Source organism: Lethenteron reissneri, chromosome 17, assembly GCF_015708825.2.
Source record: "Lethenteron reissneri isolate LAM-NWPU_2019-01 chromosome 17, ASM1570882v1, whole genome shotgun sequence".
Taxonomy (NCBI): Eukaryota; Metazoa; Chordata; class Hyperoartia; order Petromyzontiformes; family Petromyzontidae; genus Lethenteron; species Lethenteron reissneri.
This window is the reverse complement of record NC_083795.1, coordinates 8,044,310-8,068,698: the sequence shown is the minus strand read 5'-3', so window position 1 is coordinate 8,068,698 and position 24,389 is coordinate 8,044,310. Positions and strand designations below refer to the sequence as shown.

Sequence of the window (24,389 nt, the reverse complement as noted above, 5' to 3'; positions counted from 1 at the left end):
CTCCTGGTAATTCAGCATTTTTACAAACGCGTTCCTTTGTTTAGAATATGCGCATACGACAGTGGTTCCCAAACTTTTTGGTATGGACCCCCCTCCCCTCACCCTCCCCCCCCCCAATCAAGACCACGGGACCCCATGCGACGCCGCAGCCTCACACTTGTTTCATGGTGTCGATTGTTGTGGCTTGACGTCGCAACGTTCACGTTTCTCCGCGCACATTCAGCGTTTTGTCCTGCACGGTATCTGTGCCGCAGCCTGCGCACACCCCCCCCCACCCCACCCCGGTTGAGAACCAATGACATACAGTATATGCACAAATACAGTATTATTCAGTGTATGTACATATGTAGTACAGTATGTAGACTAAAATTTGCAGATATATAATTTTCGCACATGTTGTACTGCACTATGCCCTCACTTGTATGCTTCTTCCCGCTTTCATCAACTCTGCACTGACCAGCGCGGTGAAGTGCGGCCAAAGAATAGGCAGTCATCCAGCAGCGGATGGACAAAAAGCTGCAGTACACAGTCGTGGAAATCATACAAGAGTGATCGATTTATAGCTACCCCACTAAAACAATGGAGACACGTTACATTGATAAAAAAAACAACAACATTACATTTCAAAGCCTCTACGCGTCTCCCATCAGACTCAACGACACACTTAGTACATCTGTTAACACTCTGCAAGATACGGAGCCATCGCTTTCGCAACAACATTCGATCACCTGTTGAGAATCGGGCGTCATTACAAGTCAGTGGGGTATCCACAAATGGATCGCGTCTGTATCACCTCGCACACAACTGACGATGGGGGTTCGCGTGAGTTTTCGACGCTGTCTCGTCGTCTGTCAGTCTCGCTGTCCGGGCGCGCACTCATCCGCAAGCACGGGGGCACGACTGCCGACGAGACGCACAAACGTCGAAGAAACCGCATCAGACGTTTGCTTCGCTTCAAAACGAATTCTGCTGCTGCTGCTGGACGATTAATAACATTGGTCTGAAAAGCCAACGACAGGCTGACGGACTAAAACGTATCATTACCACACTCGTATATGTGGCGACGGAACAGAGCCCTCTGCTTCTACACCCACACCCCCAACAACAACGACAACGCGTGGTGAGCAACGAGTTTTGTCCACACTCTCACTGCATGAGGCCCGAGCTGCTGGCGGCGTAGGGCATCGCGAAGTGTGTCAATGCACCGCCGGGGTAGTAGAAGGGGTAGGGGAACGCGAGCGGGGCTCTGACTCCTCCCGCGGGAGCCGCTCTCCCGTGCAAGCCCCCTTCCCGGTAGAGCACGGGCACGCGCACGAGTCTGTGCGCCGCCGACACCTGCGCCAAGTTGGCGGCCTCGAGCTCGGCGGCCAGCTGGCGCTTCCACTTGTTGCGCCGGTTCTGGAACCAGATCTTCACCTGCGTCTCGGTGAGGTGCAGCGACGCGGCGAGACCCGCGCGCTCCGCGCTGCTCAGGTAGCGCTTCATGTCGAACGTCGACTCCAGCTGGAACACTTGGCTCCGAGAGAACACGGTCCGCGTCTTCTTCTTGGGGGGCGCACGCGGGCTGCCGTGCTGCGGGGGGCTCTCGCAGGCCCTGTCCCCGCTCACGACGATGCCGCCGCCACCGCCGCCGCCGCCGTCATCGTCGTCGTCGTCATCGTCATCATCGTCGTCATCTTCGTCGCCGCCACCAACAACAACAACGTGGGGCGCGGTTGTCCCGTTTAACCGAGGCGCGGTTGCCGACAGCGCCGGCGGAGTGTCGATGACGATGCTGCTGCTGCTGTTACTGCTGCGCGGCTCCGTGTGCGCTGGGGAGGTGACGTGACCGGCCCTCGCCTCCTGATGCGGATGGTGATGCGGCTGCTGCGGCTGCTGCTGTAGTTGGGGTTGGATCCTCTCCTGAGAGACGCCGTGCCCGGCCAATGCTCGCTTGGCCACTTCTGCAGACAAATACACGAGCGGTTGAAGCCGGGACTCGTGCGTGTCGGGACTAATTATACACAGCACGCTTACGCTGAGAACACGCACGCGCTCAGCCTTGCGTACTGTGGTTAAAAATAGATGATAATATCAGTTGCTGTGAATCGCAGCGGTGAGATGATAAATAGATCCATCAATAATTACAGCCCTGCCTATAACACCAACACCGACAATTTGGGGGTATATATATGGAGCGTCTTACTACACTGGTATCTCAACGCGCTTTACATAAACGAGGGGCAAATATTCCGGAAATAAGCTTAAATGTGCAGGGGGCAACCAAACGTGTTGTTAATCTCTGCGAGATGTGTTCAACAGTGGCCGCACGATGGGGAGAGACATTTGAATGTCACGCAAATTCACTTCGCCATCTCTACACCGACACGTTGACTCGGGGTCCTGGATAGGCGAATGGTCAGTTCTGAGCCTTGAAACGGCAAGAGCAGCAACATCCAGAGCTATTAGTTTGACTGTGTATATGTACATGTACATAATAAATCCTCAGCAAGTTAAATATTGTTCTAAAATAAAAGTCACATTTCCTGCATATCTGTTTGTACAGAAATATATTAAAAATGTCACGTTCGCATGATTTGAACATGCGATTTTAGTATTGTAATTGCATTGTTTCCAATGCTCTCATGAAATTAACCCGTTGGTGGCGACCCTGTTCAAGTGAATATTATCTCTGTTAATATTGGTTTAACATAAATAAATGGGTATTAATGTTTGCTATACAATACACAACAAACAAATCGCCACATCTCAAGAATATTGTAAACCTATTTTTTCCGTAAGACTTCCGCAACGTAACTTTAAATAGAAATTCTACAAATTGTAATATTCGTGTGTGGATTATGTTCAGGATAATATTAAAGAATATACAGATGTTTAGCATGCTATGCGTGCATATAGATTCATGTGCATATACAAACACGCTCACATGTCATATGGGTGCAATATGCGTTTTTTCTGAACTAACCAGCGTGTCCAAACATTCCCTACGACGAACGAAAGGCGTCGGGGGAGGTCTTCATCCAGCAGTAGATAATTTGTCATTGCTGTTACAAACCGCGTGAAGTCTCTGTGTATACGGTAATTGTATTCTATGTACAATTATATATATACATACAGTGCTGTATGTATACAAATAACTTCATAGCCGACTCGCATGACATTACTTAGATACTTATAGGTCTGCAACGCGCGCGTGTTGTTTAAATGGGACATCGTGGGAATACCGTAACCACGCAGTTTAATCTGCTTGTCAGTTTCAACACCGCTCGATGCCAAACATCGTACCAAGAACGCAATGAGTTAGCCAGTTTTTCATCGGCTTTTGCGGCACACTCCACGGGAGGTGAGATTCTTTGGAACGCTGATAATGCGATTGCGTTCAGCGCGACTTTGAAAGGCAGTGGAGATCTTCGGACTGAGTCTGCGCTACAGACCAAGCCAATCAACTTCCGAGCCGTCATTTTTCTGGGCTGTCAAAATTCCAACATTTTGGTATTCGGATGTGCGGTATAGTTTCTAGCACATCTTCAACATCATTACAATTCTAAATAACACCTCGCTCAGCATATCAACGAAATCACACGAATTGCGTCCAATCTCGCAGACTAAAGCTGAAGTTGAGCCTGGAACAGCGCTTGGATGAGTGGCCAGCGTGCATGATAGGTTATTACGTGGTGAGCAGCCAGAGGGCAGAGCAAACACAATCCCTTATTGTACTGTACTTGCTATGTCTCACGTCTATTCCCACCGCCTCTACCAAAACCCACTGACCAGGTTGGTGACAAGGTAGAGTCCGATAGCCGCTGCGCCCTGCACAGCAGTCGAGATTTACAGCCGATGGCTGAATACGCGCGCGCGTTCACTGGCGAAGCCTCGACGCGACTACTCAGTCACGTCGCGTTACAGACATCGACAGCGCAAACGACAACGAACAACAACGCGGGCAAGGTGCGTACCGTGGCAGCAAGCGATCTGGTGTTCCTGCAGCCAGCAGGCGACTTTGCGAGACCCCTCCAAGGGCTCAGAGAGACGGGAAGAGCTCGTGCGATGTCGATCCTGAGCCACTGTGGCGGCGGCGACGGCGGCAGCGGCGGCGGCGGCGCCCCCTCCCGGAGCCTGAGTGGCGGCAGGGGTCCCCCTCCTCCTCCCATCCGCGTCGCTCTCATCCTCGCTGCCGCAGTCGCTCCCGTCCGTCTGGGCTCCCAAGATGCATCGGATGGTGAATTTGGAGAGCGAGTGACCTGGCCTCTTGGCCGCGTTTTCCCTGGGCTCCATGCGTGGTATCGCTTCCTCCTTTTTCTCTCTCTCTCTCTTATGTACACACGGACGATGCGGCCGCGTGTTTTTGCTACGTCGGCTTCTTACTATCACAACAATCGCGTATGCATACGCCCCGTGTGGCGCTCTTTTTTTTGCTCAAGAAGTAATTATTACACGCACGTTCGGGTCACCCCCTTCCTTCCTCCCTCCCTCCCTACCCCCCGCAGCTGTTTCGCTAACCGCTGCACATTGTGCGCCGCGGTTGCAGCGACGACGCGGCGGGCGAACGCTCACGACGCCGAATTCCCACCCGCGACGGGAGGTTTTTTTTGGTCGTTAAATATTGAGAACCCCGTGACGTGTCCACATGCCAAAGTGTGGAGGAGGCTTTGCGACGCTTCAAACCCCGAGCGAGATCTCTCTACGCGTCGACGGATTCGGTCCGCGCGTCCCCGTTTGTTGCGCGCAGCGCGGGCGTTACGCCGCGCGCGCGGTTTTTTTGTTGCTGCTGCTAAACGCGAAGTTACGGACGAGCAACAGCCGCATTCGCAAGAAAAATGGGAAAGTAGGAAAGTATAAATAAATACAACTTGTTTTAAAATAGCAGGGCCGCACCAGCCGGTATATAGCCCCTGACCAGAGGTCGAGCTTTTGACGAGTGGCGCATGATAGCGGCAGTGAATCAATCCACAACGAGACCTGTTTACCCCCCTCCTCTCTCCCTCCATCATCCTCCTCCTCCTCTACCACCACCCCCTGTACCCACCACCACCTCCCCCCCCCCACGTACCCCCTCTCCCATCTACCCACCCCTCCCCCTCCATCCTACACCAACACTGGCTTCACCGCGTGCACGTCGCTTGCCTCTCGCGCGCACTGGGAGAACACCGCTCGCCTTGTGACGGGTCACTGCACCAGACCAATCCTTTCGAGCTTACAGGCTTTTAGTTATTGAGATAATTACACGCGCAGCGCTATATATATGTGTGAGTTGCGGGCATCGTTTTATATTAAGCGGCAACTTTTATCCAGCAGTGAATTGATCATGACTAAATGATATCATGACTAATGATATGCGTGTGTGGATGTAAGAGTGTCAAATCATGTGGAGTTTACAGGCATTTCGTTAACGAGGTCATTACACGCGCAGCTCTATAAACTCGTGCGTATGTGAGTTGACTCGGCGGATGGTCGCATAGGTGGAGACGGCCTGCATCCAGCAGTGGATTGGTCATGGCTGAAGATCATGACGATGCCGTGTGTGCGTTAATTAAAGAACATGGGGAGCAGTGGTTTAGCGTTTAGAGCGCTGCGCTACGAACCTGGTGACCCGAGTTCGGTTCCGGCTCACGGACCAAAACCAATGACGATTAACTAAACTGTCCTGTGCCTCCCCTAGGTCGACTCAGCCTCAAATCCGTACCTGGTGCAATGTGCAAACATCACCACTGGCGAGACAAAGGCGGCCGGGCGAGGTGTTCACCACCCACCACCTCGTGTGCCGTGCCAGCCTTCATAGGTGCTCGCGAACAGCACTGCCTAAAATGTCTGTTTAAAGTTATATGGGGGATCTTCGCTTGAATGAAAGGGCATAGAATGCGTATTATACATATGTGTATTTAAAATGTGTGCAATGCGTATGTGATATGCAGTAATACACTGCTTTGAAAATTAAATTAGTAGTAATTAATTTGCAGGCCTTTTGTCAATCCACTGCTGGATGAAGCCCTTCCGATCCATGTTGGTCAGGTAAGGGGGGGGTTAATAGCGTACTTGACCACTCTGGTCAGTGAGACAGGGCCAGGACCCTTTCAGATATCACTCACCACTGATGTTAGCCGTGGCCGCGAATCTAACTCAGGTTACCGAGTTCATAACGCAACGCGCAAACCACTGCACCACCGATTTTCCTCTATATATGTCGGTGTGTGAATTACTGGAATACAGTGGTACAAAATACAATTATTAAAACATGCACATTCCTCGTAAATGTATAGTTAACATAGTCGAGACACTGACTCCAAAGCAGTAAGTAACAAATTCACGCCAATTATTCGTTTTGTATTTTAGTAAAGTGATCATGGTTTTTTTTGGATCACCAAATAAAGTGAAGCATTCGTAATATCGCTCAAGTTAGAAGTCAATTCCATTGCGGTAGATGGCCGGCGGCTTTGAGAGGCCTTCATCCAGCAGTGGATTGGTCGTGGCTGATTGTGACATTGCGCCATATTTGGGTAACAAAACAACATCACGACACAAGCTCGTATTCGTTACCGGTATGCGAGTGAGTTATTTGTACAAAATGTCTCTCCACCTCTTAGCAATCGACCGCCCACGGCACGCAGTCATGTACACACGGAGTGTGACGGTTCTAAGGGCGAACCGGTATGGACAATGAATACTGCGTCTTGTTATGAATGTGATCTCGTTAAAAAAAATTGGTACGTGTGTTAACGTGATTAGATATTCTTTCCCTGCGATGCAAGGAATTAATTTGACGTTGTGGCCGAGTGTCCGTTAGGTCAAGAGGATACGTCTTCATTCAAGTGTCGTGGTTGTGATTTCTCACGCATCAGAAATTATTTCAAAAACGTCGGCTCTTCCGTTCCAGGTCAACGCGATCGTTGAAGTGCGTTATTTGTATGATTTATATTTCCAGAAAGACGCGTATACTAAAGCAAATGTACCCATGTTAAATCATTTCAAAAGCCACGAACGCGTGCGTACTAGCGTATATTTTTCCGGCGATGTAAATTTGACATTTCAGCGTGCTTTATGCGCCCTATAAACTGAGAGCTCACGGCGAGAGCATGTCTCGTTCAATACAAGTGAGACTAGTATAAGTTGCGCGCGGCTAGCTCTATAATATTCCACACGCACAGCCAAAGCGAACCGAGACATTCACGGGTTAGTTAAACGGAGAAATACAACGACGCCGCGATTACGAAAACTGAACTCAAGGGGTACCGCGTTATAAATGACGTGGTCGCTCCGTCCATGATGCGACCACGAGTCAGCTCACCGCCCCGCGTGAGACCACGAAGACCTTGCGTGATCGTGATCCCTTCAGCGTCCACAGCTGGATGACGACCTCCCCCGAGCTCGTGTGAGTCGTGGGCCAATGCGAGGATTTGCCGATGGCGAGGATGCATAGACGCGCAGTACAACAATTCTTCTTGCACTGCCCTCTGCTGCGAAGCACGGCCGTATACAACAGCCTGGCGTGCATGCATCGCGGTCACATATAAAGGCTCATAGAGATACACAGATAATCATACCCACATAGATATATAGCTACGTATTAAAGACACGCCACAGTACTGCGAGTGTGGCAATGTAACACAAACTATGGATCGTTTTGTAACCCCACAGAGATTCACGGAGATATGAAGAGAATAATGGAGACCCATAGAGATACATCGATACATATTAAAGACACGCCACAGTACTGCGATTTTGGCCATTCAACTCAAACTTGACCATACAGTACAACCGCTGTGGTCTTCGCTCCATCGTCGGAGGAGGAACAGCCAAAGTGCGCCAACTTTATCTCCCGAAGCCCTCTGGTGGCTGGCAGACATCGACATTGGCACGCAACTCGTGAACGCATTGCTGCTATACGCAAGAGGAGAAGTCCATCCATCGTGTGGGCTCAAACTTTGCTTAGCTTCCGTCATCAGACGAGAGCGGAGCACATTGCGGGAGATGTGGGCATAGCGAGGCCGTAACTATAATAAATATTGAAATATGCTCAAAATGTCCTCCCCAATATATTGCTATATAATAGATTTCTGTTTATATTATCGTGGTTATGGTTGTACTTTATTAATTCCGAATCTCTGCCATTACATACAATGAAACAAGAAAAGGTAAAAAAGAAAAAGCAGAAATGTAATACAATACACTATTAGACATTACTGTAAAAAATATTTTTTTAAAGTCCATCCCATGTGTTAGTGATTTTTTTTAAAAATATTCTAGGCAGGAAATGGCAGGAAATTCGTTTTAAAATTTAGATTTTTTTTCTGGGGGGCAGGGGGGGGGGCCCAGACCCCCTGGAAGATTTGGTCCCCCCCAATGTTGACTCCATGGCTACGGCCTTAGGGCATAGGTGCGGTGATCTCTCCTCGGTGGACTCAGTCGTTTTCTCCGGCGCAAGACAACCCTGTGTGTCAGCAGCCACCGTCACCTCCGTGGAAGAGAGTATGCGTCCACAAGTATATTATTGAAGCACTTTAACTCATCCTTACCCATGTATCGATAGTTCAATTTTAAAGTGCAACTGTATTGAGGGACTGCGTGTTATCTTGGTGTAGTCTGGGGCTGTTTTTGCTGTTGTTTTTGCGACCTTGCCCAAGCTTGAAAATTGCTGTGCTTATGCAATTTGAACTTAGAGTATATAATTTATCTATTTTACGTATTCAATTGTGATTTACTTACTACTACTATATACTTTGCACTGTTAATGTTGTTGTATTGTTTGTCGCTGTAACTTTCTGACCCATCCCGACTCGGCACCTGTGAAAAAGAACTTCATCGCTCATCGGGTTTCTCCATGGATAAATACATATTATCATTATTTTGATTTCGATACAAAAAAATAACAAACGATTATTTAACAACAACAACAACGAAACTAACAACCTTACGGCGGATAGAACAGCTGGCAATTTTGACTCGCGTCCCGTGAAAAAGTCTGCGTGTGCGGCCGACTCGGCCTCAAATGCGACGTGTAAAACATCGCCACGAGGGAGACAAAGGCGGCCGGGCGTGGCGCTGGCCACCCAACCCTCCTCGCGCATTCCGAGCCGGCCTTCGTCGGTCCTACTCGCGAGCAGCACTTGCCACCAAGAGCCCAATGAAGCTCAATCGGCGAGCGTTGTATTTGTCTTGCAGAAAATTAACCCATAAAAACAAAGTTTTCACTATAAATCCTTTATATGCGTAGCGGCTAGATTCCTCTTGTCCACTGGCTTGAGATGACTGCCACCTATGGGTCAGATGATTGCCTGCCACCATTAAGCAATTGGTAATTAAATATATATTTTTTCCTATTGTCACGCACAACGAGTCTGTGTGCAAAATGTCAGCTCGATTGGATCACGGGAAGTGGGTTAAAAAACGACCGAAAGATTTGCACGGTCGTAAGCGCGCAAGCAAGCAAGCAAGTGAACTTAATATAAAGGATTTAAAAACACACACGCAGGCAGCCGTGCCACCACGGCGCAGCGCCGCGTTAACGTTACGCGCAGGCGGTACAACTGCGTCGAGGCCCACGAGCTGCTGGAGGGGTCCGGGAAGCGAGGCTACGAAGAGGGGGGTGTGAGGGTGCGGGACATTCAACGGCGATTCTTGCCAACTCCGCGTCGCTCACTGCACAGAGGCGGTGTCGCTTGGGTCGTCCAACACGAACTTGAAGGTCCGGTAGTAAAACGTTGTTGGGGGTGCTGGGGGTAGGGGGTGATAGGGGGGAGGGGGGTTAGTACCACAGGCGTGAGCGATAAACCAGCATCGCTGCGCCGTCCTACGAACGGTGTGGGACTTCTCCCCGCCGAGATGGTAACTCCCTCGCCTCGTATACAGGAAGTTGTGGGTTCGATCCCGACCATGACGCCTGCATTATATTTGAGTGTGCGTGTTCTCCCCGTGGTCGCGAAGATTTTTCTCCGGGTCCTCGGGGTTTTCCCTCCACATTTAGAAACACGCGTTTAGAGTTTTTGGCTGCTATAAATGTCCCAATGATAAGCAACTTCGTTGCGCGATCGTTTGTGGACAAGGCTGCTTCTGAAAAAGAGCTACATAGCTCAATGGGCCTTTCCTGGTAAAATAAAATAAAAGTTCCAATTTGCGCATGACTGATTTAAAAGTTCGTTTTCTCGCTCCAAACTCACGTAGGACCGCCCGGGAAGAAAACCTTCTACAATTGTGCATCTAAAAATACATGCCTATTTCTACGTCTGACAATTACTCAACAACAGCAAAAAAACACAGTCAAGTCGGAACAGAACAAACAGTACAATTTTGAAATAAACGCCGCTGGGTAACATTGTTTATCAGAGCCTCGTCGTGTGCTTTTGTTTGTTAAAATAATAGAATGTACAGGCAGCCATGTGTCAATCCACTGCTGAATGATAGGTTCTCCACGCCGTGCGGTCATGGGGATTGTTTGACCATACCGGTCAGTGCGGTTTGTTGTTCTTCCCCCACACCTCCGACTGGCCCGGCTGGCTACGGACGGTGCGAAAGAACTTCAACATACACGCACAGGGTGCGGGTTAACAGGGACCGATTCAGATATTATTCGCCACTGATGTTAGCCGGGGGCCGTGAGTCGAACTCAGATCGTCGGATTCATAGCACAGTAGTGCGCTCGCCACTTTCATAGCGCTCCGCTTTACCCATAAGATACTCGGTGTAGACGCGTGAATGCCTAAAAACAATTAGGAACACACCTTGCCCGGGCATCGGCGTCGATCGGCTTCAGCCAAGTAAACTTAAATTTCGATTTAAAGTTTCGTGACTGCAGGGATTCATCTTCATGGTTCTTTCGGTAAAGTCACGTAGAAGGGAAATAATAAAATAATAGAAATAAAGCATAATAAAATAAAATAATAAAATAATATAATATAATAAAATCATGTTATAAAATAAAAATTAACTTTATTATGCTTTATTTTTATTATTTTATTATTCCCCTTCTACGTGACTTTACCGAATGAACCAAGAAGACAAAGTAAACTTAACAGGCAGTGAATGGGGGCGACGCTATCGAGTGTACCAGCAGGACTAACTCGCCGGGGTCTAGGGGCCCTCAGGGGCCCAGGCTCCGGGCATCGAAGGGGGATCCGACTGCGAACCCCTTCTCATTCCTTGCACCAGGGCTCATGCCAACCGCGTTGCCGCCACTGCTTGCAGTGTCCCTTACGGTGGTAGCCCTGGGTCTATATAAAACAGCCAAATGGATTAACCTTCAAACGCAGTGGTTTATTGACCTTACTACCGTTTCTTGACCCTTGTTCGGATGACATGTAATCATACCGCGTATTGGTATACCAATATATGGCATACACACACACACATATACTGCGCTAAGAACAATGGATTTTATTTTAACAAGTTGTACAAATTGGATTTTTAATGCAGTCCAACTGAAAAGTGGATTTAAGCCAGAAAGATGCGTCATGTGCGCCCCATTGTGGACAAATTGAGTAATTTAACTACCGAAAAATGTCCAGATTAAGTCTGAATTCATAGCCAATGAGAGACCTCGTCCAGCAATGGAATTCAGGAAGGGATGGCAATAGTTAACGTTGGTTTGTTTTAAAACTAATGGCATCAAACTCCGAATGTAAGACAAAAATACAAAGCAAATGTAACGACTCTTATTTTAACAATAAATGCAACAACATCGAAACATAACAGGAATCCCAGCATGCTTTGCATGACAAGATGCCATCAACAGTTTCAGTGATAGCCTGCAGCTGGAAAAAAGAGGCCGAGATTGTGGCATTCTTAACGTAGGCTGCAGAACGAGAAACGCAGCAACTGTACACCGGCTTCGTCTAAATCAAGACTCATCAGTGCGGCGTAGCCGTGAGCGCGCAGCCTCTTGCTGGAGACGTTTGGCGGCGGTGCTCGACGCCGCACGGACCACGTAGGTGACGCGGGTGGCTTACAACTAAGAACATAGAAACCCAACAGCCCTGCCATCGGGCCCGGACTGGACATGGGGCAGAATTCCGGGCAACTGCCTGGTTCGGCAAGTTCATCCCGAGGGCCGGTGGGTCGGTCTGTGTGGGGAAATTGCAAATGTTATCAGAGTAAATTTTTATTTTTTATTTTTTTTATTATTCTATTACCTCGAATGTGTACGCGCCATTGCTTATTTACTCTCTCAGTGGGTAGTAAGTTCCATATTCGGCAGCCACGAAGATTCTTCCTCAGCGGCCCATTTATGTTGTTTTGGACCAGCCCAAATGGGCCAGTGAGAGCTCACGGCAATTTGGGCCCGGTCTACAAATGCCTGGGCCAAATTTGGGCCGATTTTTATCTCCAGTCCGTCTGCCCTGCCATAATAGACGAGTAGAGTCGCGTCGCCCCTCACTTGGGTTATTCTGGCTGTGGGAGGCGTCGTTATTTTGTCCGCGCGCTGAAACAAACAACAAGACACAGACCAGGGTCGGTTTTTTATTTAACCTTTTTCCATCCAACTTGAATTCACGTTGCTTTCGCGATTCTGCGGGTTACGTGAATTATTTACGATGCGTTTTCAGAGTTGCAGCGGGTCTTGTTCGGAACGATGGTCCGACGTTTCGCCGCACGTGCTGGAATCCTCTTCAATCAAGAAGTGAATCATCAGTTCAAATGACTAAACGCAGTTACATGAAGAAGCACCACAGCACATCATCGATTGCAGTGAAGAAATCTCCCATCGGCGAGTGTCGAGCGAAACGTCGAACATCGCACGCCGAACAGCAAGCGGTACAAACTGAAAAACACACTCAAGAGAGCAGCATCACGACGAGGGTCACGGGGTAGACACCTGGTTGCCGTCGTCTGTGTTTACTGCTACGGGGCATTCTGGTTGCCCCCATATCTCTCTGCCAAAAAAGAATGAGATTTGAAATCTGCGGTGCAGAACCGAGTTCCTCGCATTGTGACTGGCGCCGCTTTTTCAGCACCACCACCACCACCGCAGCCGCAGCCGCCGCCACGACCACCCCGGGCCCGTGCGATGTTTGATGTGGGCTCGTCTCATTGTGTTTGCGGATGAACAGACGGCGCCAATTGAGGAAGCAAAGGGGGCCCGGCGCCGCGCTCTCCAAACTCGCCACTCGCAAGCTGTTGATGATGACCAACGGCAGGGAGAAAAATACTGCCGCTGTCTTCACATTCACGGGGCCCCGGGTCCATGCCCTTGAACGAATCGGTGGGCGCATCGCGCCACCTAGAGTCTGCTGCGCGCACGCCGTGTGAGCCGCAAGAGGCATTGAGGCTCACACAGGGCTCAATGCTGTCAGCGCAATGCCGTCGGAGCGTTGACACGGACTGTATTCGCAACGCGTTTGAAACAAAACATCTTTGTTTAACACGTAGGCTTTCGCGACCAATATTATTCATAATCACCATTCTGGCGAATTGCCCGATGATGCTGAATGCAATTACCAGCGAAACGTCGTACTCAAATTGTAAATGTTGTGGTTTCACGCTTCAACACACCGGTGGGCTAAAGCAGTGAACTATTTGTCTTTTGTCAACGTGACACTTTTTTACTGATTGGCCGTGTCGGGTGGTGGAGGGTTACGACACATTTATAAATAACGCGATCTAAACCCAAAAACGTTGATTATGAACAAAACATCTTTGTTATGATTATTATCAAAGCGCCAGTTTACTCATTAAGCCGTGCGTTCGCACAATCGGGCGCAACGCTCACGCGGAGCGTCCTATAGGTTGTCTTGAAATTATTATGACTTGTATTGGCTCCCCCCAACCCCCAAAGCAATACACGCATTGCAGACGCACTCGTGGCTGGCTTTGAGGCTGAGATGATGAATCCTAGATGATGAGCAATGTGTGTTACGGTGCCAGGAGGATAACAGGATGTGGATTAAATGGAATGCCGTCGCTTTAGAGGCAATTTCGGATGGGTTTCTGGCCGTGAAATATTGATCACGAGCCTTTTTACATATATCCTAATTCATGTAAGCTCTAATGGATTGTCAGTGAAATTCTGCATTCATTTCTATATACACCCTCGTTGCGGAGTTGTATGGGAAGAAACACTTCTTTCAACATTCTCATGAAATTAACGAATACAAAAAAAAGTGACGGGATTACGTTGACGGCGGTGCATAAAAGTAGTCCAAGGAAAAAACCACACAACATTCATAATGAGCACTGTCTTATAATACAAATACAGCAGGATGTGGCTGCGTGAAACAAATGCTTGTGGATAATATTGAATTAGAAAGTCAACAGGTCGATAATTAAATCAGAAAAAATCAGAATCTTTATTCATAATGGAGAAATCCGATTAACTATAAAGCTCTTTTTCACCTGATTTTTAAAATTCTAGATTTGAAGTTTTCGTGACTGCAAGGATTCATACTCTTAGGTTTTTTCGGTAAAGTCACATAGGTAAAAGATGTAATTAAAATTAATTAAAGTAAAATAAAAAATCACGACGTTTCGGAGGCAACACAAGCTTCCGTCTTCAGTTGGAATCGTCACAGCACGATTGCTGTATCAAGAGATTGATACAGCAATCAATTGATACAGTACTTGATACAGCAATCGTGCTGTGACGGTTGCACCTGAAGACGGAAGCTTGTATTGCCTCCGAAACGTCGTAATTTTTTATTTTACTTTTATTAACTTTTTTTACCTACGTGGCTTTACCGAAAAAACCAAAGAGTATGATTTGTTTTGGTCAATGACCGGTGGAACCAGAGTTTCTGGAGACTGGGGGCCGTTGTTTATATTCGGCAGATATTAAAATGATTTTCGACCATACTTCACCACTCTGGTCAGTGGAGCTTGGTGTAGTTATCTGTCCAACAAATAAATGCAATGTGATCAGACAGCCCCACCCATCCCCAATTTCAAGTTGCTGCTGTGATAATGGCTACAACATCTATATCATTTTAGTATCTGGTCCAACCCATGTCAGACTAGGCTCTAAGGAAAGCTTTCTCGGGTGTGGACCAATCAACTTCAAGGACAGTGCACATTATCAGAGTTGTGTTTTTTGTTTGCATTATGACTGCAGGTATTGTGGTCTATGCAAACATGACTCCTTGTAAAAAGGTGTCAGTTTTGTTGCCAGATAGAAGGATAAAAAACCAATTATGATGATACTTGAATGCCGTATATGACCAGTACAGTCAAACTGACAGATGTTCACTTCTAGATTTTATACAATTGTTCTTTCCAAATGCTTTCATCTAGCAGTGGATTGACAAAGGGTTGTATAATTATCCTCGCGGATGCATTTCATTCTGCCGCTTACTAATAATCTGGACGTTTTCGACGTAAAGATTAAAGACATTTAATACGGTAGATTGATTGTATCAGATCCTAAACGAAACAGTACAAACAGAGTAGTACAATATATAATACATATATTACTTCGAAACATTGTAACGCTACATCATGAACTTTATATTTGAAAACCAAGTAAAGATGATGAATAACCACGAAACGTGAAAGTTTTCAGAGATAAGAACCGCTACTTTCCATCGCGAATATTTCTAATTGTAAAAAAAAACTTCATGCGCGTCTCTTTATGAAACACAGCATGCAGCAAACTACAAAAATAAAGTGAGACAAAATTAAAATAGAATAATTAAATTAAGAGCAACGTCTAATGAACTTAATACACTGTCAAGAGGCCGTCCATAAATGACGTCACGCGATTTTGGACGATTTTTGCCCCCCCCCCCCCCCTTGTCACACAGCGTCACAAAAAGTCAGACCCCCCTCAAATATGACGTCACAAAGCTCTGCCCCCCCCCCCCCCAAACCATAAAACATGCTTCAAATCGCTTTAAACTATTGTCATTGTAGTGCGTATTTAATGTGGCGCTGCACTCTGATGTTGTAGGAGAAAACATTTATTTAAAAGTCTATTTAATTAAGTAGAACGTGTTGTCTATATTTATTTAAAGTTGCGCATTTTGATGTGACGTCACATTTCTCAACCCCCCCCCACCCTTCGTCACACATCGTCACAAATGTCTGACCCCCCCCCCCCCAGGTGCAGTGACGTCATTTATGGACGGCCCCCAAGACAAGTGCGCTTGGGACGCGTCGCTGCAAGGGATTATGTCCGATTGTGAAGGAGGAGTGACTGGAGTGACAGCCAAACTATTTTAAACTAAAACTAAACAATTTTGTTTTATTCTACCATGCAAGGTGGACTGATCTTCGTAGCTGTTTTTTTTCCGAAGCGTCCCTAGCCACAAATAACAGCTCAACGAAGTGACTCATCATCACGGAGACATCTATAGCAGCCAAATCCTCTAAACGCGCTGATCTTGATCCTAAATATGGAGGGGAGAAACCCGGAGGACCCGGAGAAAACTCCACGCGACCACGGGACGTCTAAACGACTCGGAAGCAGTCATGAGCTGCACGTCCGCCGTAGAGATGGAGCGATTAATTCAGCCCCTTTGCGAGTGCCAGACGTGACTTGCACGGGGAGGCCCTTCAGCAGCGTATTCATCTTGAATAGCGTTAAAATTAATAATAGTCACGAATTACAAAGTGTGCACGAGCAGTCAACACCCTTGTCCATAATTGAGATGAGGGCAATTAAAGGCGAGAACGCGATATAATGCAACAGTGATAATTAGTCACTCGTCTCTTCAACACACCATTGAAGGTTCCTAGAGTATGGTATTTCAGACAGTGCTCCGGCTATGCAGTATAATGAAGGCTATCAAACCGCAACAAGTTTAATCTTATTTCAAATGTATGTTCCAATGATGATGCAGAAGTACACCAGGCGCGCGAGGTAATTAAGCGACTTATAAACGAGTGCAAAAACACACTCCAGTGTAATAACGGTGGCATTTTGCGGTCGGTAAAAGGTGCGGAGATGAGAGGATGATTGGTAAAATTGGCAAAGGAGTGAATAAGGGAGGAGGCAGTCTATTAGAGGCCACAGCAACGAAGGGACAGGAAGATGATGGACGTCATTATTTTAAAAAGAGGCCTATAGAAAATGGATCCAGAGGAGGCCGAATTGAGAAAATTAGAAGTGATGTGAACTGGGTTCTCACAGACAGGTCCTAACTTGTCAGAGATGTCTCTCCACAGCAAGTTCGACACGGGGAGTGATCATAGGCTGGTGCAATGTAAAAGTTGCGTTCCAGTTTATCCAAAGAGAGATCGAAGGTATAGTTACTGGAAAACACGAGATAGGTAACATAAAATACAATTCAACACGATCAAATATGAATAATATGCAGATCTTTATATAAAAAAACAGATCATTTATCAGGTAAGTAGAAGGATTATGTTCCTAATGTCACACCTGAAGAGTTCACCACCTGCCATTCAGAGAATGAAAAAACTGTGGAAAGCTCCCATGTCCGATGGAATAACTGTGGACCTCATCATAGGCATGGGTGGGATGAGCTGACTGATCAAAATTAGCGGACGCAATTCATTTAACGTTTACGCCTGAAATAAAAATGCGTCAATCGTGGAATGACGCCTTAATCATGCCTCTATTCAAAACAGGAGAGCAAACTGAGCTGACGAATTACAAAGCCATTAGCCTGTTATCGCACGTATACAAAAACTGTCCATGAAGTTCATGGAAAAGACGAATCATGGTCAATTTAGAGGCCAGCCAACCGCGTGAGCATTACGGCTGGCTTTTATAGACTATGAAAGAGCATTTGATTCAGGGGGAAATTATGCAGTCGTCCATGCTCTCGCAAACCAAGGTCTTAATAAAATATATAAAAAGTATGTAAACCCTATAAATATGGGACGGCTACAATCGGGATGCGTGTGGAATGTAACAGATACAAGTGAGAAGAGGAGCCGGGCAAGGAGAGAGGCTCGTAGCAAATATATTCAGAGCACCAGTAGAATATGATTGTTTTCCTAACATGGGATTGAAATAATGAAGCCATGATAATGATGGACATTCTGATGATGAACACAAATGGTGAAATAATTAGCAGTCTCAGATTTGCTGATGACATGGTTATTATTTGTAAAAATATATATTTTCAATGAGCTACAGGAAATGGTTTAAGATCACAAGAGAAGCTGCAGAGTGGGGTTCAATACGGATACTGTGTGAGCCAAATCAAAGCCACATACATCAAGTTCTCTTTAGTGACGAAATAAGTGTCGGAAGGACACGCGTGAGCCAGGTTGAAAACGATGAACTGAAGAGGTGAAGGAGAGCAGGCGAAGGAGTGGTTTTGGGACATTTGAATTTGATATCGATGGTAAAATTCAAACATTCCCAAAGAAAACTCGCTTTATTTCATTGTCTATTACCCATACCTGGTGTGCCATATGGTTCGGGAACAAGGATTCATGAATGGAGAAAAAAACCGTAGAACTAAATCTGAGATGTAAGCAAAGAAGCATGGGGAGATGCATGCTGGGTGTGACACAGACACGACTATAAACACTTGGATGGGAGAACATAGGCAGCGGATTGACGACACCATTTTGGTTGCGAAGAAAAGAAAGTGCGTTTAGAGAGGACACGTCGTTCGAAGGGATGACGACTGGTGGTCGAGACCGACGACGGAGTGGCAGCCAAAGGAGGGAGCGCTCACGAGAGAGAAGACGTCCACCCTGCTGACGACATCAGATTGTGCCATCCATCGGTTGTTGCATCGCAAGATCGTTAGATATGGCGACGACGTGGGAAGATCGTATATCCAGCAGTGGATAGAACACGGCCAATGACGATTAATCACATGCTCTATCATAGTTACGCCCAAATTACCGATGTCGAGTCCTCCTACAGCATCCTTGGAATGTACACCAGTCGCTCCGTCGCGTATGAGATGTTCTTGCAGTAGGGTATCTAAATGTAACATGTTAAAATTATACTGTGAGGAAAGGGGCATTGCGAAAAACGCCAACCTATTATTATATATTGTGTGTTATGTTGCAATGCAGTGTTAATGCCGAACGAGGTCATTTATTGTCGCTAGGGGAATTTTTTTTGAAAAGGTGCAGCCTTGCAATCGCTTGTTCACGCCACTGCCCGTCAGAAGGGCCTCCACTCGAGGAAGCTCTACAAAGGGGCCGTCCATAAATGACGTCACGCGATTTTGGACGATTTTTGACCCCCCCCCCCCCTTCGTCACACGACGTCACAAAAAGTCAGACCCCCCCTCAAATATGACGTCACAAAGCTCTTGCCTCCCCCCCCCCCCAAAAAAAAACATACTTCAAATCGCTTTAAACTATTGTCATTGTAGTGCGTATTTAATGTGGCGGTGCACTCTGATGTTGTAGGAGAAAACATTTATTAATAAGTCTATTTAATTAAGCAGAACGTGTTGTCTATATTTATTTAAAGTTGCGCATTTTGATGTAACGTCACATTCTCAACCCCTCCCCCCTCGTCACACATCGTCACAAATATCTGACCCCCAACTCCCCTAGGTGCGTGACGTCATTTATGGACGGCCCCAAAGGCGATTTGGCCTCACACGTCCGCCGTGGCCCGTCTGTTTGTAAGAGGTTCACGAAGGAACAACACTTCGTAGTATAATGACTTTGCAAGTATCTCTTTGTTTCTTTGTTCACTACATCGCTGAGATGCGTTGAGCGCAGCGAGCAACTCGAAATCGGCTTTACGCGGCAGCGTCAGGGGTACTATCATCATCATCGTCATCATAATCATCATCAGCCATGGTCAATCCACTGCTGGATAAAGGCCTCCCCAAGTCGCCGCCGCCGCCGTCACCTCTCACAAATATTGCGATGTTATGCGGCGGGAGGAGGGGGGGGGGCTGTAGAAAAGTAAATATCGGTTAACCCGAGTGCGCGTTCTAGCGGAGGTGGGATAACTGATTTGCCTTCGCATTTGGGTCTGGGGCGCAGGTGGCGCATCCACGCAATCCGTCACGCTCTGTCATGTCACATTAGTGGCTTTTAATTATAGCCATTATCTGCATGTTAACAGCCTTATCAGGGCGACCCTGGCTTTGCCGCGGGCGAGAGCTTGATTCGTACGCGGGCATGGATCACGAGGGTGCCAACCCTTAGACGAACTCTACTTGCGTTCGCCTGGAGATGCGAGCGCACACGGCGCGACTGACTCACTGTGTGTAGATTGTATGGAGTGATGTTTGCTGTGTGTAGATTGTATGAAGTGATATGTGTCGTGTGTAGATTGTATGGAGTGATGTTTTTGTTGCGTGTCGGTGTTAGGGGGCGAGCGGTGAGGTCGTGACCAGGGCACCGCTGCTATGAACCCGGCCACTCGAGTTCGAATCCAGCTCGCGATCGATAGCGGGCATCCCCCAGGTCGACTCAGCTTTAAACGAGTAGCTGGTGCGTTGTGTCGTGATATAAGCACGGGGGAGACAAAGGCGGCCGGGCGTGGTGTTGACCATCCACCCACTCGTGTGCTATTCTTGCCTTAATAGGTGCTCACTAACAGCACTGGCCCCAACAGTATATTAAATTCTACATGGGGACTCTTTGTATGCGCTATGGACACAGCATTGCACGTGACGTGTGTTTAATAACAATACGTAATTTAGTGCACTTGCTCAATCCACTGCTACATGAAAGCCTCTTCTCTGTGGTGAGAGGCATGGGGGTAGTTTGACCATTCTTCGCACTGGCAAGTGTGGGTTGGGTGAAGAGGGGTAGCGTTGTTCGAGTTACACTAGAACCAGTTAAGATGTCACTCGTTAACTGTTCGCGTCAGCCGTAATCTGTAATTGAATTTAGGTAGCCGGCTTGTTCGTCGTTTCATAACGGGGGATACTAAACATTTGAGCAGTTCGGGACGATTCGGAACATTGCTCCCGCTACTCTTGTGATCTTCGATGAGTTCCTTTTTTGTTTGGCTGCTGGAGCCGTTTGGCATTTCCACTGAAATGTGAAGAATCTTCAATCTGAAGAATCTTCAACCTGAAGAATCTTCAACCTGAAGAATCTCCAACCTGAAGAATCTTCAACCTGAAGAATCTCCAACCTGAAGAATCTCCAACCTGAAGAATCTCCAACCTGAAGAATCATCAACCTGAAGAATCTCCAACCTGGCCCGGTATGACTGAGACACCTGAGCAGTGACTCCTCACGCCCTAAACGAACTGGTTGTGAAGATATTTATTTTCTTTGTACTCTCTAAATAATAATAAAAAAAAAGAATGCTACTACAATTACGAGTAGTAGTATTGTTGTTATCCACGTACAGTACTCGGGTCTTAGCGATGCACACGCCGGTGTTCTGTCCCGCGCACCTCCCACGTGCCCCACGCCACCATCACGTGGCATTGTTGCTCGCCAAACTCTCTCCTCTCTCTGCGATGGTTGCAATCCAGCTCCAGAAACCCTGCCCATCAACCAAGACCTCAACAATGTACCCCGCCGCCGACTCGCGTCCCGATCCCCCCCCCCCTCTTTCTGGGATCGTGCGGCTGTCACCATCCTAGAATCTCACCCAGATCTGGAAGAACGCTGGCGAGACAGAGTGGAGCAACGCAGGCGCGTCCAGAATGAGCCTCACATTCGAGACACGAACCTCATCGCCCCTCCTGGCTTTGATACCCCTCGTCGAAGCCACCGATGGTGGAGCTATCAACCTCATCAGGACATCAACAGGCGGATCCGCACCGTCTCCTTCACAATTGGGGAAAATAAAGGCGCAAGCCACAATGCGACTGTGGACATGCAAGCGGAACTCTGGACCATATGGAGAACCACCCGAGTCTGTCGATCCTTCGGTGGAAGAGCAAAGCTACACGACCTCTCTCCTGAAGCCATCTCGTGGTTAGCAGACCTCGACGTTGAAGTTGGTAAGAATATAGTTGAATGATAACGGAAATAACAACAACAACAAGACGACTTATCGCTCGCACACTTTCGCCAACTGTGCTGAAACAAGTTCCACCCTGACCCGGAGGCGAGGAGCCCAGCGCATCGGGCACGGCTTGCGGCTCTCGCCGGAGCGGGAGCGCGGTTCAGATGCTCTTTGAAATGGAATGGAGACCGCATGAATCGTGCGTATCGCGAAGGGGAATGAACGGGAGTTCCAGATGGGACGGAGCGACCGTGGAGAAACGTCGGTCCGTGATTGACAGACGACGAGCTGGTCGAGTGAGGGACGCGGTGCGAGGAACAACGGCAGGATCTAGAGACTTTGACTTTTAAACAACTTTTATTGCCGCCAGCAGCAAAATCACTGGAGGCGATTTCGATATGAAATGCACAGTCACCAGCAAACAAATGAAAATAAACGCTACAAATCCACGCGCTGTGGCGCTAAATGCACCGCGCACAACACGAAAGAAAAGTCACGTGGTGGTGGTGGTGGTGGTCATCGCGCACGCCACGGTGACGAGCGAGCGCTTCAGAAGGTGAACACGAGGGTGCCATTAATTCTAGATTTGAAGCTTTCGTGACTGAAAGGATTCATATTCTTAGGTTTTTTTTTGGTAAAGTTACGTAGGTAAAACATTAAAGTTAATAAAAGTAAAATAAAATAAAAATCACGACGTTTCGGAGGCAACACAAGCTTCCGTCTTCAGGTGGAACCGTCACAGCCACGACAGCTGTATTAAGTAAATGAGAGATTGCAGGAGCTACCACTCCGTTTATATAATGGTTGGAGAGGGGGGGGGGGGCGGCAAGTACAGCACACTTTTTATTCATATGGTAAGGTGAGGCTTAAGAGGGTGAGCCTTTGTTATGGAGAGGTACGGTTTGTGACTCAACCTGTGACAAGAAGAAAACAACTGAACATGATACACCTGTAATAGTTGTCTGTCAAATAAGATTGGCCAAATAAGTGTAGTTAACAAAAAAACCTAAGAACACGAGGGTGCCGTCCACGCTGGTACAGAGGGCTTTTCCGGCTCCCCAGCGTTCGAAGAAGACGTGCACATCACCGACATGAGCGTGGTACGCGTGCTCCAGCCGGAGCCGTGCCTTAAGCAGGCCTCTGAACACTGGAAGCACAGAGCAGCCGTCAGTGTCACCTCCCAGCATCTTTTTTCTCGTTCTGTACGGCAGCTTCTAAAGAGGGAGGAGAGAGTTAATAGTGACAGAAGAAGGTGTGATGGTCGTCCTGGGAAGAGCGGCTCTGTGACAGGAAGGATAGCGAACTATAAACTCAATTGTATCAGACACGGGGGAGCTAGTGAAGAGTTCTCAATGTGTCGGCGGAGGAGTATGTGTCTTTAGCTATTATTGTGTAAGATAGAAAATGTGTAAATCGAGAATTTACAACGCTACTACCACGTGCTAGAGAACTGCATTTCCATAAGTCACGTCTAGAGGTCAAGAGCTTCCGTCTGGTATATTGATAGATGTAGGTATACGTGATACGTATAGCTATAGAAGATCATCGACGACATATACCTCCCTGCGGGACAAAGATAATTAAAATAATCTTAAACTTATTTACATGTACTTCGGCCATCCATATTTATTTGGTGCGAATAGATAGTTTTGTAAAAAGAACATGCATTGTATTTATAGAGCGTAATTGGACATTAACGGCGCAAGTCATTTAGCTTAACAGAATAAAATCGATACCATTTATAAGCATGCCTATTTGTAAGTGAATATTTGATTCATTTGCGAATTTATTTTTTAAACAGCGCCGTGCTCATGTGCCCATTGGCAAGTACGCACTGAAGCTATGGATGCAGCAATACGCACACGTGTACCCATCGTGTGCAATATAAACCCTCGTACACGTGCACATCACACGTGTACCCATCCCATCGTGTGCAATCGTACACGTGCGCATCACACGAGGGCAAAGAGCAATAGGCGTTACACGTAGGCTACACGTAAAAGGCGTGCGTGCTGTGCGCGCGTGTGTGTACTTATGTGTGTACCCACGTTTACGTTGCTAGACTGCGCGTATAAAATCTTCATGAGAGTCAACGCTCTCGCCACCTTGCAAAGCCTTATTTTTTAGCAAGACATATGCTCCACCATCACTTGCAGCAAGCGATGTATGCAATTATCCGATATATCAAGCGCGGTCCGCGCGCGCTGGATGGGCGTTTATCACTGTAACGTGTATGGGAATAGCCCTTGCCGTACATCAGGCGCACAATTCAGTCATGTTAAACGCAATGAAGCAATACAATTTATCCCGTGTCTGATAAATTCTGAATGTTTAGCTACAGGGAACCCAACTCGTGGAGCCGTCCTTCGTTTTTTTTTTGTGTGTGTGATGGCTTGGGTGAGTGGGTGGGGGTCGTGTGTGTGTGTCGTGGGGGGGGGGGGCTGGAGGTGTTGAGGGGTGGGGGGCATTGATGGTGGTGGACGGGAAGCAAAAGGGAAGCGAACAAAAAAATGAAAAATAAGAAACGATGCAACGATTTCAAGAGAAGTTTAAAAAGCTGGTCAAATAAGCGTACGTTGGAAGGAAAAGATTAGCAGATTTA

General features: G+C 47.4%; 1 protein-coding gene across 1 annotated transcript; it reads right to left on the bottom strand.

Annotated features, from left to right (window-relative positions):
• Positions 1-286: 286 nt before the first annotated feature.
• On the bottom strand, positions 287-4,921 carry LOC133343207 (homeobox protein HMX3-like). Its single transcript, XM_061552643.1, has 2 exons — positions 3,957-4,921; positions 287-1,943 (listed from the first exon to the last, which is right to left on the bottom strand). Exons 1-2 carry the CDS (start codon positions 4,273-4,275, stop codon positions 1,147-1,149), a joined length of 1,116 nt encoding a protein of 371 aa, XP_061408627.1. The 5' UTR covers positions 4,276-4,921; the 3' UTR covers positions 287-1,146.
• Positions 4,922-24,389: the final 19,468 nt, after the last annotated feature.